The 18,226-nt window shown below is 41.3% G+C and overlaps 1 protein-coding gene across 2 annotated transcripts in view; it reads right to left on the bottom strand.

Annotated features, from left to right (window-relative positions):
* Positions 1-18,226, bottom strand: part of ZNF615 (zinc finger protein 615) — a 51,648-nt gene that overhangs the window by 14,964 nt on the left and 18,458 nt on the right. Inside the window, exons 1-2 of one of the 2 annotated variants that reach the window (XM_070224863.1) lie at positions 3,872-4,028; positions 2,314-2,409 (exon numbers count right to left, since the gene is read on the bottom strand). The exons of the other annotated variant lie outside the window; for it this stretch is intronic. Of the exons in view, the coding sequence (XP_070080964.1) occupies positions 2,314-2,409; positions 3,872-4,013 (238 nt within the window). The 5' untranslated portion in view covers positions 4,014-4,028. Of the gene's footprint in view, positions 1-2,313; positions 2,410-3,871; positions 4,029-18,226 lie in introns of those variants that run through there. 2 annotated transcript variants of the gene reach the window in all.

The following is an 18,226-nucleotide window of genomic DNA, read 5'->3' as shown; positions in this document are numbered from 1 at the left end:
AAGAGAGCAGAAGGAAAACAGGCTGTGAAAACTGACGGGAAGGAGCAACAGAGATGGACAGAGAGAGAGGAAATCAAGTTACATTTTGGAGGAAGCTAGGCCTCGCTGGTGGACTGTGTTGTCGTCAGCATTGGGGGAGTAAAGATAGTGACACAGCAGAGAGCTCCCTGCACATCTAACTCACAGTGTTCAAAACAGAGCTCCTGACTTCTCAACCCAAACCTCCTTCTCCACATATCATCTCCATCACAGTAAATGACAACTCCACTCTTTTCAGTAACCAGGACAAACTTCTGAGCATCACTCGTCATCTGTTTCTCTCGCTTACAAATGATATCTTCCTCAATAATAAATCCTTCCTGCCCTCCTCACAGATAAACCTGGAACTCGTACCAATCCTAGAACTGGACCAACCCCACCTCTCCACCCAAGATGAAGCCAACCATTCTCTCTATCGTCAGGTTTTGCAATAGCCTCCTATATGGCTTTCCCGCTTGCATCCCTACCCACTTCTGTCTACTTTCTACACAGCAGCCAAAGGGATTCTTTGAAAATTTAAATTATTTCATGTCATTCCAGTACTCCAGGCCTCATGTTTTCTCATCTCATTAGGAGTAAAAGCCTGATTCCTTGAAATGGATTACATGACCGTCTTACTCTCCCCTCCCCGTGCCGCTACTGCGTCTTTGGTCTTAGATCTATTATGTTCCTGACAGCACACTCAGCTCTGTCCACACGGGCTCCTTAATGTTTCTCAAACACGTTCCTGCCTCGGGCTTTGAAACCTGCTACCCTCTCTACCTGGAGCACTCCTAACTCAGCAGCCAACTAACATCCCTCCTCTTTGGATCAAAGGCACCTTATCAGAGAGGTCTTCCCTTCCTCTAGCAGTGGCAGGAGCAGCCCCAGCAGCTACTGTTCCATTATGCTGACTCAGTTTTTTTACTCCTTAGATACAGTATTTATTTGTTTACTTTGATTAATTTTTTGACTCCTTCTCTTAGAATGAAAGCTCTTGGTCTATTTGTATGCTTTGTCTCACTGCTCTTACCTTCCAGTATACACTAGGCTATCAAAAAATAATTTTTAAAGGAAGGAATCAAGGAAGCAATCACATGTATGGAACAAACTGGGGAGAGTTTAGGAGAGAAGACGGAAATCTATTCTTTGTGAGCAAGATGATATATCACGGAGATCATGGAAAGAAGAATTTTAATGACATATGACAGGTAACGGAGTTAACTGGGACTTAATGTCATCAGAGTATGATGGGAAGAAAAACGAACCCTTTAGGGAAATGAAGACAATGGTAATGTCTACAATGAATGAGAAGAAAGGTTCAAAATTAGTAGATAAAGGAAGTAAATGGAAGTAGGCATGAGTTATGATCTGGTTTAGGCGAGAAGTGAGAATGTAGAATGTTAAAATATCTTTTCTAGTTAAAAATTCTTCATGAACAGCAGGCTCCTTTAAAGAAGGAAACTCTGCAGGTAGGAACATTTAAGGTAATGCCTGGATGGCCAGGATGTGAGATGCACAGGAGTAAAGCAGAACCTAAACCTAGAGGGGTTTTCTAGGGAGGACGATGAGTCGAGTTCTTTGAAGTTATTGGGAATTCAGGAGAGTCGCCATCGAGATGAGTAAATTATATAGAACTAAAAGCTGTGGTGGGATCACATGAAGGAGATAGCCATTTGGGAGTCTTCCCCAGTGAAGCAAAGGAGCTCAGCTTATTAGAATGAAGAAAACTCTGAAGGGTTCGGGGATCAGATGACGAAATGGAAAAGAGAAACTTTGGAGAACCTCAGAGAGGGGAACAGAGAAGCTAAGAGAAAAAGAGAAGCAGACAAAGGCACAGTGAAGACCAGTTTGCTTTGGGGGAATAGCATCTAAGATGAGGTGGATGTTAGGAAGGGAAATCAACATTACCAATGGGGCAGAAACATGCAGTAGTCAGAAGACAGTGAGGAATTCAAAGTTTTCTCTCTGGAGAAAGGCCTTGGAAGGCAGAATTTCATAGCAAGGAGGTGAAAGACTATGAAGAAGAAGGGAAAGATTTGAGAATCCTAGGAAGAAGACAAGTATGTAAACAAGAAATCAAGATGTCGATAAAGAGAGATCAAATCCCAGAAGAGTTTATCTTTATAGGATATATTTTTCGCTAAACTCCTACAAAGAAAAAGAGGACTCACACAGGAGAGACACGGGGAGGACTGGTGACCTATCCTCAAACCCCCTTCACCGCTGTGACTCTTCTCTGAACCACCAGAATGTGATGTCCACAGCCTGCCCCTTGCGGGTTCTCTCACTCACCTGAATGGGTTCGACAGTGGATTTCATCTTCCATTGTCCATGGTGGTTCTCCTTGCACCAACTTGGAGAGTGCGTCTGGTTTGCTGGCTTGATAACCTGTTGGTGGGAAACGATGGAAGACTGACACACACTGAACTGGGATTGGGGTCTGAAGACTGCAGAATGTTGTATTTGAGGACAAAACGATTTTCACATTATAAAGGAGAAACACACTCCTCTGTGTCTCCTCTATTGTCAACACTCTACTACACTACTACACTACTTCTGACGCATCAAGGAATTCTGCGACACCAGTGGACACTGACTGGGTGTACTACAATTGAACTCAACTCTCACTCTCTCTCTACCTGGCACTAGAGTCAGATATCACAGGTTAGGGGTTCCTTCCCATAGGACTGCCTCCCTGCCCACTTCAGAAACCCATCACAAGTCCAGGTTGTTTCCTGGGTTTCTGTTCAACCATGTGTAGATCAGAGGTTCCCATGACTACCTTTCTCGGGTTCAATTTATTTGCTAGAGCTACTCACAGAACTTTGGAAAACAGTTTACTTACTAGAATACCAGTCTATTATAAAAGGATACAACTCAGGAATAGCCGGATGGAAGAGATACATAGTATAAGGTATGTGGGAAGGGGCAGAGGGTTTCCATGCTCTCTCTAAGTATACCATTCTCCCAGCACCCCGACATGTTCACCAATCCGAAAGCTCTCTGAACTTGTCCTTTTGGGTTTTCTATGGAGGCTTCATTAAGCAAGCATGATACATTAAATCATAAGCCTTTGGTGACTGATTCAGCCTCCAGCCCCATCTCTCTTCCCCAGGAGTGGGGTTGGGATTGAAAGTTCCAACCCTCTAAGCATGGTTGGTTCCCCTGGCAACCAGCCCTTATCCTTAGGTTATCCAGTAGCTATCCAAAAATCACCTCAGTAACATAAACTCAGATGTGGTTTAAAGTGTCTTCTTACGTGAATAACAAAATACACACATTTCACCCTTATCCTCTAATAACTTCGGAAATTGCAAGGGTTTTAGGAGCTCTGTACCAGAACTGGGGATGAAGACCAAATATATATATTTCCTTTTTCTTTTTTTTAGGAAGATTAGCCCGGAGCTAACTACAGTCAACCCTCCTCTTTTTTTGCTGAGGAAGACTGGCCCTGAGCTAACATCCATGCCCATCTTCCTCTACTTTATATGTGGGACGCCTACCACACATGGCTTTTTACCACACCAGGGGTGGTGCCATGTCCACACCCAGGATCCAAACTGGCGAACCCTGGGCTGCTGAGAAGCGGAACGTGCGAAGTTAACCGCTGTGCCACAGAGCCGGCCCCTATATTTCTTAATATAAATCACGATATCACACACATCTACCAGGTAAATGCTTTTCTATCAGGAGAAGGGAGAATAAATCCATTTCTCTGGGGCTAGAGAGAAGACTACCACTACTATCTACCACTTCAGAGCACCAAAGACACTCCAGAGCTTTCAGAAGCTGAGAATGGAAACACCACTGACTGGGGACCCTCTGAGTGACACAGGGGAGCTGTCCTTACCCACTGACACCAGGTTGCTATAGTTCTCCAACATCACGTCCCGGTACAGGTCCTTCTGAGCAGGGGCCAGGAGCTGCCACTCCTCCCAGGTGAACTCCACAGCCACATCATCAAATGTCAGGGATTCCTGTAATAACAGCATTGTTTAATGAAGTGATGTCCTTTTGATGATATGGAAGAAATGTTATTCTGATCATTTCCACATATCTAGTGGGTTGTTTATTGGTTTTTAATGTACCATGGAAGAAGCAAAAGCCTAATAAAATATTAGGATACAACTAATTATAATTGTGTAGTCAGTCATCCATCCACTCATCCAATTAGAAGTTTCCATAATGTGTAGAAGTTAAGTCTTCTTGTTAATCTAGAAACACATTCATATATATATACATATATGAGATGGACATATATGCTAATGACATCAGGATGACTGAATCTTCACAGTCAATCAATCAGAAGAATCTTCTGTGAAGAGACTCAAGATACCAGAATTGTAAGAAACTACGTGTTTAATAACATGTTTAACATATCGAAAGGAATAAAAGAAACTATCAAAAATGCTTAAAGAACAGGAGACTGTAAATAATGACAGGTAGAGTTGAGAAAAATCTACAAAAAATATGAAAGATGTATACATACACACACACACACATATTAGCAGACAGGTTAACAGCATATTAGACACATAAAAGGAACAACTTGTTTCTATAGTACTACTCACAACACTTCCGACACCAGATGTCTGGACTTTTCCATTCCAAGCAACTTTTGGTGGACTGACTAGATATCCCACAACGTAACTCAACTCTGACATTAACTGCCTGGACACAGACCCCATAGGTTAAGGGCTCTGTCCCACACGACTGCCCCCAATTCAGGTGCCAATTCCAAGTCCAGACTGTGACCCTGCTTGTGACCTATGACCAACTGGCCATAAATCAGAGGTTCCCACGATGCCCTCCTCAGGTTCGATTAATTTGCTAGCTCACAGAACTCAGAGAAACATTTACCTATGTTTACCCGTTTATTAAAGGATATGATAAAGGGTACAGATGAACAGCCAGATGAAGAAATACACAGGGCAAGGTCTCGGAGGGTCCCGAGCACAGGAGCGTTTGTCCCCATGGACTTGGGGTGCATCATTCTCCCGGTACGTGGATGTGATCACCAAACCCCACACGATTGGGATTTTATGGAGGCTTCATCACATAGGCGTGATCGATCATTAACTCCATGTCCAGCCCCTCTTCCCTCTCCGAAGAACGGGTAGTAGGGCTGGAAGTTCCAAGCTTCTAATCATGCCTTGGTCTTTTTGGTGACCAGCCCCCATCCAGGAGCCCACCAAGAGTCACCTCATTAGAACAAAAGACACTCCTATCACCCAGGAAATTCCAAGGAATTTGGGAGCTCAGTGTCAAGGCTGAGGTCAAAAACCAAATATTAGAACAAAAAGCACTCCTAATGCTCTTATCACTGAAGAAATTACAAGGGTTTTACGAGCTCTGTGCCAGGAACCGGAGGCAGAGACCAATATATACATTTTCTATTATTTCACAGAAACCGATAGAAGACCTAAATGCTAAATTTTAAAAAGCCCTATAGAATATATTTATGACATACATTAAATGCCAGAAATGAAAATGTTAATAATTTTGTGACAAAAGTTTTAATCAAAAACTAAAACTTCCATATGGAAAGAAACAACTGAAAGTCTGGAGAAAAATATTTGCAACATATAGAAGAAAGGATCGATATACAGCGGACATACACAATCCTATAAATCAGTAAGACACAACAGATTTTTTAAATGAGCAAAGGATACAGACAAGTATTTCAGAGAACAAATAACCTAACTGACCAGGAAATATCTCAAATTAGTAGCACCAGTAATTAGAAGGATGCAAAAGAAAGCAAGACAAAAGAATATTTGACCACCAGAAATCAATATATCAATTATATCTCAATAAAAAGAAGAATATTCAGGGCAGGCCCAGTGGCGCAGTGGTCAAGTTCACATGTTCTGCTTCGGCAGCCTGGGTTCGCTAGTTTGGATCCCGGGGGCAGAAGTGTCACCGCTTGTCAAGCCACACTGTGGCAGGCATCCCACATATAAAGTGGAGGAAGATGGGCATGGATGTTAGCTCAGGGCCAGGCTTCCTCAGCAAAAAGAGGAGGACTGGCAACAGATGTTAGCTCAGGGCTAATCTTCCTCAAAAACAAAGAAAAAAAGAATATTCGGCCATTTATATTGCTGACAGTCATGAAAGTTACTATCATCATCATAACAAGTATTAGAAAGATCAGCAACACTGAACCCTCTTACATCGTATGTACTATGAGCCAGATACTCTTCTAGATGCTTTATACAGATTAACTCATTTTATCCACATAAGACTTTATGAGGTAGGTCCCATTACCATCATTCCATTTTACAGATGAGAAAATTCAGGCGTAGAACAGCAAAATGATGTGCGCAAGGTCACAGAGCTAGCAAGTGGCTCAGAGCCAAGACTTTTAAACATTGTGTTACAACGCCCACAAAGTGGCACGGTCACTCTGGACAGCAATCAGACATATCCATTAAAATGTGAGATAAGTACACCCAGCAACTGACTTCTCTGTAGCCACAGTCAAAAATACTCACACCAATTCCTAAACAGGCCTTAACAAGGACTTGTACTGTTTCATAGTTTGTAATAACGAAATTACCTAAATGCTCCTAAATAGGAGAACAGCTAAAGCATTGCACACATCACTTAGAGGACAGGACAGAGGGTCAAAAAGAAGGGAAATTGGTATGTACTAACACGTAACCAATGCAAACACACTTAAAAGGGAAAAAACAACAAATACCATCAGTATGATTCTTCTTAAAATAAAAACAAAAACACCAACAACAAAAATTATCTCGACACTGAAGACAGTCTGGAGGATACAGATTAAACCGATGACCCTCGTTCTTTCAGGAGGAAGGGTCACATCTCAGGGTACTGGGCAAAGAACTTTGGACTTTATCACTGATGCTTAGGTTTTTCCACAGTGAATATATTTATCCTTTTTTAAAATGTTTTTTTACACTTCATTTCAGATAATTATAGATTATCATATGCAGTTGTAAGAAATAATGCAGAGAGAACACTAGCCCCTTCACACAGTTTCCCAGAACAGTAAGATCTTGCATAACTATAGTACAATAGCACAGTCAGGAAACTGACACAGATACAAACCTTATCCATATCTACCAGATTACATGCACTCACTTCTGCGGGTCTCTGTTTACTTAACTCTACGCAATCTTATCACATGTGTAGGTTCACGTGGTCATCGCCATCATCAAGACACAGCACAGCTCCCTTACACAGATCCCTCATGGCACCCTTTTACAGCCACAGCCATATTCTTCTACCCTCACACTCAGCCCCTGGCAGCCAACAATTCACTTCAATTTCAAAAGGTTACAAACAGAATGATTCCGTTTACACAACATTCTTGAGATGACAAATTTATAGATAGAGAACATAGTTTTTACAGTTACAGACAGCAGCCCCCTCACATAAAATAACATATGTTTGGCTACGTTCCTTCACCATTTTTCAGATTAAATACTTGCATCTCTCCCAACCTTCAGTGGTGACACACGTTGTAGTTTTTCAAGCATCACTATGAACTGATGCAATTTTATATAGTTGATGTTTTTCAATCAACTGCAGTCACTGATCTTTGGATCCTCAAAATGAACCATCTTTGGATGCTCAAAATGAACCATCGTAGGCCGAAGGAGAGTCCCTGCAAGTTGGCTGCTATGTTTTTGGAACATGATTCCATTCATGTAAAAAATATCATAATAGATGTGTATATTTACATCTACAAATAGATACATATATACTCATACTTTTATCAATACATACACAGACGCAGAGCCACACACAGATACCATGATGGGAAATAAATATTACCAACTATTTATAAAAGAGGATTAAGAAGAAAGTGTATGAAGAAGAAACTTAGTTTTTAATATGTGTACTTTATGATTTCAGTCTTTAAATAGATCCTTGAGTCAGCTGTGTAACTAACAAAAATAAAGGCAATTTAAGAAAAGGTAGATGAGATTTTGGATTTGAACATGGGGACCAAGAGTCAGTCATACTGCGAAGTGTGAGGAAACAGTCCCCATAGAACTGCTCTCGCTTGAGATACAAGCTGCAAGCTCAGGGGTCCCCAGGATCACCCTCACTTCAGAAAAGCAGGTACAAAATCCAGGGTCCCATGACACCCTCAGGTGCGGCAATTAATTAGAATGACTCATACAACTAAGGAAAGCGCTACACTTACAATTAAAATTTTATTAACGAGAAAGGATACAAATTAACATCAGCCAATGGGAGAGACGCATATGGCAGGGTCTAGGAGGGTCCAAGCATAAGGCTTCCGGTCACCTTCTCCCCACAGAGTCCTAGACAGTGTTACCTCCTCCCAGCCATGACATGTGACAATATGCAGAGTATTGTCAACCAGGGAAGCTAACCCAAGCCTTTGTTGTGCAGTTTTTCTTGGGGCTTGATCACCTATTGCCTGCGTGACTGACCTTCAGTCTTCAGCCCCTCCTGGAAGTTGAGTTAGTACCTCTGGCCGCCACTTAAAGTCGGAAGTGACACAGCACGGCCCAAAGTCCCCATCATAAATCACATTTTAGACTGTCCAGTGGTCCAAGCCCCCAGGCAAACAAAGACACTTCTATCAGGCAGGACATTCCAGGGACCTAGAGATCTCCCCCCAGTAGCCGAGGGCAAAGGCCAGACCTCTCTCTACATAAGGTCCCTTCTTCACTACACGACGAGGAAGGACTCTGAATTTTCTAAGACAAGGAGAAGGCCTAAAGCAGATTCCACCAGGCCCAGTCCTTACCAGACAACAGCAGCTTCAGCTCTCTACTTCCAAGTCTCTATTCACACACCAGCCCAGCCACCTGTTCACTGAGGACCGTCTGAAAGCCCTGCAATCCTTCCGCTTTCCTCGGGTGGTTGGTTTTAGTCCTGGAGAATCCAGACCACCACAAGGCTGAAATTCACTTGCGTTGGTCCCGCTCTCACTGAGTTCCATCAGTCTATTCCTACAGGCGTCTATGAGTGATCCCTTACGGAACAGCCACAGGGAATCTGCTTCTGCATTTATAAGGAGGCTGCTGGTCAGGACACCGTCCACCACATCACCTCTAGGAATAAGAAGGAAAAACATTCCCTAGGAAATAATCAGCTTTCTCCTCAAAACCAGTCCGTACCATGTAAATGATAATGATTCTCTTGTGGTGCTGGCTGTCAGAGAGATTAGATGCAAGTGGACAGCTAACAGAACCCACAGGACCCTCCAGTCATACATATGTCCCAATATTAACAATTAGTGTCCATCCTATGAACTATATTCCTTTTCCCACTTTGCCTGAGTTTAAAAACAAACTTGATTTCTCCCCAGATCCTGCTTTTTGAAATTTATACTTTTCAGATTAATGGAAGTGATCTGTGACAGGGCTCTACAAATCCACTACGGAACAAAGGAAAGAATAAAACAAACCAAAAGTCACCTGGGCCTCCATCATTTTCTCCTCTTCTCTGAAAAGAGCTGGCAGTGCAGAGGCTCTGTCTTTGTGTCTTCTGGACATGCTCTGAATTCTTGTTCAGAGATTTCAGTCCTCAATCAAGTGTGTCCCCAGAAATACTGATACCAAATCCTGTAACTTCTTCCTCCTTCACATGATTCTCTTCCTCCTGGGGAGTCAGGACCTGTGGGCTGAGGAGAAAATTCAGTCTGAGTGGGGCATTTCCTCTGAGCCCGGACGCCTCACTGCTCCTGAGCACGCACCTCCACACAACAACCACAGTACTGCTAAGTGTCCCTTTATTTGGTACCCAGGAGATTTTATACTCCTGAGCAATAAAGCCTAAGGTTCTGAATGTGGTGGAGGTAGCCTTTATCTGTGAAGTTTAAGTGGGGTGACTGAAGGCAGACGAGGGAAATGAGATCCACCCCAGCGCCATGCCTCAGGAGCAGGTGAATCTCAGGCACGTCAATTATACAAAACACACCATCTGGAAGGAGAGGATCTGGGCACTGTTTCCTTTAAACCACGTGTGCTCAGGAGCCTCTTCAAACGTTTCTGTACGCCTCGTGAGTTCACACATCTCAGTCTCAAAACCAAGGAACTGGGCAAATCAGAGCACTGTCTTATAAGCAGTAATGATATCTTAGGACATTTAAAATACATAAAAAACAAGAGTACACAATATTGTAGCTAAAATGGAAGGTGATACATGAAGTCGAAGTGCTCTAAGATCCCCTGTATTGTCCAAGAAGAGTGTAATGTTACTAATTAACACAAGAATTTGACAAAGTTAAGATTCCATGGTGTATGTAATCTCTAGTGCCATGATGAAAACTAACAATTGTCCTAAGGTACATAATTCCCAGGCTAACGGAAGGGGGAAATATAATAAGAAGAAATTCACCCAAAACAAGGCAAAAGAAGAGAATAAGGAGGGCAAAAACAATGCACTTAGATGACTATTTTAAAACAATACATACTAAGAACTATATTAAGTATAAACAACGAGGATTCCAGCTGATTACATTAAACACAAATGCTTCTAAACTGTAAGACTGGATTAAAATTTAAAACGTAATAACATGCTATTATAAATGACGTGTCTGAAATATAATGATACAGAAGGCTTGAGGATAAAAGGTTAGAAAAAGACATACCATGGAAAGAGCAACCATAGATAATATACTGTAACTATATTCTCAGATAAATGGACCAGAGAGCCCAAAAATTCCTACAGAGAAAGAGAAACAATGCTAACTGGTATGAAGTTCAAGTCACCACCTTATAAAAATTTGCAATTTCTATGCACCTAACAATATAGCCTTGAAATGGATACAGCAAAAACGGACCACAAAACAAGAAGAAATAAACATATCCAGACTAACAGCAGAAGACTTCAACACACTTCTCCCAGAAACTGACAGAACAAAAAGGCCGTCGACAAACAAAATCAAACTTATAAACAATACGATTCTGAGGATCAAAAATATCTGATAAGTAGGAAAAAATATTGAGAGAAATTTTAACAGGTTTAAATAACTGGAAAGATGGACTATGAAGATGACTCAGAAAATGAAGCATTTCAAAGATGTTATGTCTCCCAAATATATAGAGAGATGTAATGAAATCCCAATCAAAATCCTAAACTTAAAGTTACACTAATGATGACAGTACAATATTAGTACAATAATCGGCAAATAGGACAAAGGAAGAAAATAAAATGCCTCTAAACAGACTCACGCATATCTAGACTTGATGACGAAGGCAGCACTGCAGAGAAGAGGGTAAGGCTGCCTTTTTAACAAATGGTGCGGGGACAGTCAGATATCCAAGCTGGGGGTGGGAGGGCAGGGAGAAGGTTGAACCCACCTCTTAACACAAAAAATCATGCTGGGGGATAACCGTCAATTTCACTGGGAGAGGCAGATCAATAAAACGTTAAGAAAATAACCTAGGAGAATCTCTTAATGATATTAGGGTCTACGAAGATATTTTAAAGAGGCCACAGGAAGCAAATTATATTCTGCGGGGGAAGGGTAAATGGTACAACCACATTGGAAAACATCTGGCATCATCTATTTAAATTGAAGTTGTACACACCTTAAGACACAGCAATTTCACTCTGAGGTATACATCTAAGCTATTTATCCCCTGCTCCCAAAAAAATAAGGGCACCTTTGAACAGAAGATATGGACAACAATTTTCATAGAAGCGTTATTCATAACAATCCAAACTGCAAACAATACAAATTTAATTAATAGTAGGAAAAACTGCCATATGCTCAAACAGAGGAACGCTATGGCGAAACTACAACCTCTGCCCAGCTTGCAAGATAAGAATTTGTTAAAGGATGATAAAACAAAAACAAAGAGGTCTATGTGAGAAGCCCTCTGTGGCCTGCAACTCCTCAAATATTTACTGTGTAAACATTATAGGTTTGCCTGACCCCTGTTACAGAGCAAAAAAAAAGACACCTAAGTGAAAAAACATCAATGATTCTTAGAAATATTGAGCAAAAGCAGCTTGACATAAAAACATGAATGATGACAGTGTAGAATGTGTAGGAAAAATAATAAAATATATGGTGACCAAAAAAAGCATGATGTATAACTACATTGATACACAGTTAAAAATAGGCACAACTAAATAAAATATAATGAAAAGAAATGATTAATTATATGATAAAACTATAAATAAAACCCTTAAAGTGCTTGGTATGGAGAGCAGGATGGTAATTACCTTTGGGTGTGAGGATGTCATATAATCGGGAAGAGACAGAGCACCCCTGGGGTGCTGGCAATGTTCTGTTTCTTGACCTGAGCAACGACTATTCATAGATATATTGCTTTTATACTGATGAACTTGCAGACCTTTTAAATTAACAAATAAATGAAAGAGCTCAACAATACCAAAAGCTTGTTCTTTAAAAAGATCAATAAAATATATGCATTTGTAGTGAGATGGACAGAAAGAGACCTGGTGCAAATGAAGAATATAAGAAATTAATGGGAGATGTAATTCAGATAAAGTAGACATTTTTTTTAGTCTTGAAAGAAGATTATGAACATTTTTATGTTATTAAATTTGAAATCCTAGATGACTTCATAATTTTACGACCCTACCCTCCTGTTAACTCCAGCCAATAGAGCAGGTGAATGTTACCAGCAGGCAACAAGACAAAGATGTCCAGACATCACCCCTCTGTTCAACTTTGTATTGCAGGGTTGAGGCAATGCACTAAGACAAGAATAAGTTATAAACATCAGAAAGCAGGACAGGAGCCAGCCCGGATGCCGAGTGGCTCAAGTTCCGATACTAGGCAGATCCCGAGTGAGGACTCCAGTCATCACCGTGCCGTGGAGGCATCCCACAAACAAAGTAGATGAAGACCGGCGCAGATGTTAGCTCAAGGTTAGTCTTCCCCAAGCAAAAAAAAGAGGATTGGCAACAGCTGTTAGCTCAGGGCGCATCTCCCTCTCAAACACACACAAAAGTAATGATGAAATAAAGAGTATTTAAAAAAAAAGAAAGAAAGAAAGTAGGACAGAAAATTAAGGTTATATTCAAACAATATCATCATCAACATGGGAAAAGAAATCCAAGGAATGAATTACTTAAAAGAGCAAATGCTCCCCCAGAAACCAATGTGAAAGATGACATGAGTGGAGCCACACAAATAGAGCCGGACAAGCCATTTCGGAGGAACTGCCTTGTTTTCTTTTTCTGCCAAACTGGACCAAACCACCAACATTCCAAGAAGTCAGTAAGGACAGAATATCCTGTTTGTAAGGACTGATGAAATTGAACTTTGCTGATAACCAAATTTCAAGTCAATCTGTGAACTAGAAACCTAGCCTCACCTCATCCAGCACCAATGAACTCTTCTTTAATACAACTTACCTCATCCTCCCATTTTCCCATAAAACCCCTGAGCCCCTCTCCTGTAACTGGGACACTATTTGGGTTTATACTTGAATCTGTGGCTCCCCGAATTGCAATTCTTTGATCCCAAATAAACGCTTTGCCTCTTCAACTGGTTTCTGTTTTTGTAGGCTGACACCTCTAAGCGGATTTTCACATATACAGCCGGCTAGAACTGCACCAAATACCCAAGCTCATTTCACAGAAATTCAATCACTAGCAACGGGAACCGGACCCACCATGACTGACTTAAGACCAACCAGGACTTACTAACAAACCGGGATATTGGACACCTTGCCAGAGGGATGAATACTTAACAAAAAGAAGATTCTGTTAACAAAAAAGAAAGTGTGAATGTATGTCAGGCAAGTTAGCAACAGTGCTCGATGCTGTATATTAAGAGGCGAGGGCAGGTGTGGGCAAACATTTCCAGCAAAGGGATAAACATACATTTTCAACTTTGAGGGTTCAGGTCTCCGTCACAAGAACTCAATCCTGCCTTTGCAGGGCAAAAGGAGCCATACACGGAACTACGATACTATGTAACAGATGGGCGTGGCTGGATTAGTCCCTCCATCTGCAATTAGTCAACCCCTGGACAAAAGGCCAAAAAACAGACGGTTTCGAACGAACTGCCCTGGGCTGTACCGCATTCTGCCCCAGCCTCCGAGGTCAGAACCTCAAGCCAATCAACAGCGGGGGTTCCCACGCGTCCACAGCTTCAGCCCCCACAGTCTCTGCACCACAGACACTGAGCACACACCCCCTTATTAATCCGAAACCTGGACCATCCACCCAGCATCACTACGCCCATATTAAATCCCCAACCTGAACCAGACACTGGGATCATCGTAAACACCACCTGCATCATTTACAAGCACAAAGATCCAGAAAGACCCCATACTCTGCCGGTCGGGACACGGTCGTTCATCTCTACAGACCCTTAACTGTTCTAATGAGCCCCCTCCCATACCCCAACCATACACAAGCGCGTCATAGATTCCCAGCTGGTTCCGCTCCCTGCGCCCGACCCCGCCAATAATTCCATCGGTCCACCCCACACCACTTTCACTCTGTGGACATCACTTCACTCTGTGAGAGACAAACCTCCCAGGACACACACACAAAAAACTTCAAGGGACAAAACCACACACTGACCTGCTTTATGCCGAACCACAGGGAGAGCCTCAACGGAACACTTCCGCGAACGGCTTCCACTTCTGGACCCGTCGCTCAGATTTTTCGTTCGCCTACGGCGGCCGAAGAGGGTCCAACACATTTGAACGAGCAAGGACAAGTGGATTTCCGGCAGGTCCTTCGGAGGCAATATGGCCGCGCCCAGCTCGCCATCTCTCGGGCGCAGCCATGTTGGGAGACCTGACGTACAGAAGGCTGAGGGGCGCGTTTGGGGCCGGTAGCCAGGGGTGGCCGACAGGTGAGAAGGCGCTGAAGTTATGTGGTTTCCTGGTCCTTCGATTCTTACGGAAAATGGGTGGATTTTTAGAGACTTGAGCTTCCCCGGGCAAATATGGAGCCAGCTAAATTGCGTTCGGCGGGGTAGGAAGAAAAGCAATATTGCGGCCGCCTGTGCTTTACACTGTGTGTGAAACAAACAAAAACCGATTTCAAAACGGACAAGTAGGAGTCGGGTGTCGGAAAAATAGCAGAGAACGAACTCCTGGAAAGAGAAAAGGTAACACATGCGGTGAACGGACACCCACGGAAAGCTTCTGGCAGAAAATTTCTTGCAGGAAGCTGTTTTTAAGAACAGAAGATTTCGAGAAACTGGCACAGTGGGAGGCTGGTTTAAGGGGAAAAGAGCGACTGGGATGAGCCTAAGTTTTCATTGGGATCCGGGCCTCGGGGAGAGTGTCGCTAAAGTGAGGCCAGTGAAGGTCTGGAGCCAATGAGAAATGCACCACTGGAATTGAGTCCAAAAATATTATTAAGGTCAATAGCTTTTTGACCAAGGTACCTCGATAATTCGATGGGGTTAGTCTTTTCAACAAATGATGCTGGGATCATTGTATATCTATTTGCAGAAAAATAAAGACCCTTAACTCTAACCATATACAAAAATTAACTCAAAATAGATCACAGGCCTAAATATAAGAGTTTGTAAAAGTATAAACGTTAGAGAAGCAAACGGGAGATAATCCTCATGAACCTAAGTTAACCAAAGAGTTCTGAGACAAGACAGTAAAGGAAGAGCCATAAAAGAAAAAATAATAAATTGGACTTAGTTAAAATTCAAGACTTTTGTACTTCCAAGTGATGTGGATTAAGGCTGCCCCAGCTAGAGAAGCCCAAGGTGACCTGGCCTACATGCCAAACTATATGACCTGGTGGATTTTTATGGTATGAATTAGGGCTGCCCCAGGGAGAGAAGCCCAGGGCGTCCTCACCTACATGCCGATCTATATGGCCAGATTCGTATCTAAAAGTTATATGACCTCACAATAACCAGACCCCATCTGCACTGAAATCATTTAATGACTTTTTACATCATCTTTTCTTTTTCCAGTAAAAATAAGTCACGTACCCATGCCTTATAAAATTAGCCCTAATCCTCAACTCAGGGCAGCAGCAGGAGCTCTGACTGCCCATGGGTCCTGTCCCCATGCAGCAGCAGCAGCAGCAGCTCTGACTGCCCATGGGTCCTGTCCCCATGCTATTCCACAGTATTCTCTAAATAAAAAGAGCACTGCTGCCAGATCTTGAGAGTCCAAGAAATCTTTCTTTCGACTCCTCGGCTCACCAACCCCACATCACAAGCACAACATTTAAGAAAGTGAAGAGTGGAGCCGGAAATTGGGAGAAAATATTTCCACATTATACATCTGATAAAGGACTTATATTCAGAATATATAAAGAATTCTCAAAACTCAACAGTAGTAAAATAACCGTCTAATTACTTTTTGGGGTCATGGAAATTTCTAAAAATTGGATTGAGGTGATGGTGGCGCAACTCTATAAACTTACTAAATGTCATTGAGTTGTACACTAACTACTCTTAAATGTTCTGTGTAACTTATGACGATAAAGCTGTTAAAATTCATTGTTCTTCTATACTACAAAATTTATGAGGTATTGATTTTTTTTAAAGGCACCAAGTATAACTGCAAAATCATAAACTACATAGATTAAAAGTAAATGGAGATGTCTGGGACATACAAGAAAAAAGGTGCAGCAAATCTTGGAGTGAGAATTAAGAATTTGGTAAATGAGAGGATCATAATATAAACTGAACATAATTCAAGATTTTAGGTTTTCCAAGTAAACCCCACTTTACTGCATACCTTTTATGACTCTAGTTACCATCCTACTAGTTCACCCATGATATTATTATAGCCACTTAATTATATATAGATATACATAAAGTTTTGTAATATGGAAATATGTTTATAATGATAAATTAAGTGACAAAATTAGACTACACCTTTTTTCCCCACTTTTATTGAGATGTAATTGACATAGATTATGCCTATTTTTAATAAACTTTTTATTTGGGGAAAATTTTAGATATACACAAGAGTCACAAGGTACTACAAAGAGTTCACATATCCTTCATTAGACTTCCCCGCGTGTGAACATTTTACAAAACCATGGTATGTTTGTCAAAGTGAGAAATTAACATTGGTGCAATACTCAAACTACAGATTCTATTTGGATTTCACAAGTTTTTCCACTACCGTCCTTGTTCTGTCCCAGGATGCAATATTACATTTAGACATCACGTTTCCTTCAGTTTCTCCACTGCGTGACCATTCCTCAGTCTTTTCTTTTTTTCATGTCCTCAATTATTTTGAGGAGGACTGATCAGGTATTTTGTATATTGTCCATCTTTTGGGTTGGTCTAAGTTTGCCTTGTTAAATAGGGGTTATGTAGTTTGCAAAAGATACCTCAGAATTGAAGTCCTTTTCTCATCACGTCATATCTAGGGGTACAAAATATCAAAATGATTTAAGATTGATCTCCTGGTAAAGGTAATGTTTGCCAGGTTTCTCCACTGAAAACAGCAAAAACAAGTCTGACCAAAGAGAGCCATCCTACAGGGCTCACATAACAGATGTCAAGACTTATAAGCCTGTAGGAGTATTGGTATTGTTAGTATTGGTGAAAGGATAAACCATAGGTCAATGGAACAGAATAGAGATCCCAGAAAAACACCCATACAAATCAAATATATTCAACTGTGTGCTAAAGATATAAAGGTTATTCAATGAAGAAAGGATAGGCTTTTCAACAAGTGATGATGGAACACAGAGGTCCACAGGCAAAAAAAAAAAAAGGAATCTCAACAGATTCATCACACAAATCACATATCCGATAGAGAACATAGAAAGAATTCTTAAAAGTCAACAATAAGAAAACCCAATTTTAAAAATGGGCAAAGCCCTTGAACAGAAACTTAAACAGTGGCAAATAATCATATGAAAAAAAGATCAACATTATTTGTTATTGGGGAATTGCAAATTAAAACTGCGTGAAATCCTGGGATAAGGTGGAGTAACAGGAACTCTTATTATTTGCAAGAGACAATGCAGAAAAGTACAGCCATGTTAGAAGATAGGCGGGTTCTTGGATGTATCTTTATATAGATGATCCCAATTTTTAGGAAGATAGTCTAAAAAAATTTTTTAATGAAATGGTTTTCACTGAGGATTAGAATTTAGGAAAATGGTTGTTTTTACTTCTGTCAAACAAACCTGAAAGGAAATATCCAAGAGTAAATTTTGTTGTGAGATGCACAAAAATTCTATATTCACGGACACACCACTTGGTCATGATGAACTACTACGATGTTTGTGGAGATAATGAGAAGAGTGGATGTAG

The sequence above is a fragment of the Equus caballus genome, chromosome 10 (genome assembly GCF_041296265.1).
Source record: "Equus caballus isolate H_3958 breed thoroughbred chromosome 10, TB-T2T, whole genome shotgun sequence".
Classification (NCBI taxonomy): Eukaryota; Metazoa; Chordata; class Mammalia; order Perissodactyla; family Equidae; genus Equus; species Equus caballus.
The sequence above is the reverse complement of the archived record's forward strand: the minus strand, read 5'-3'. Positions and strand labels throughout refer to the sequence as shown.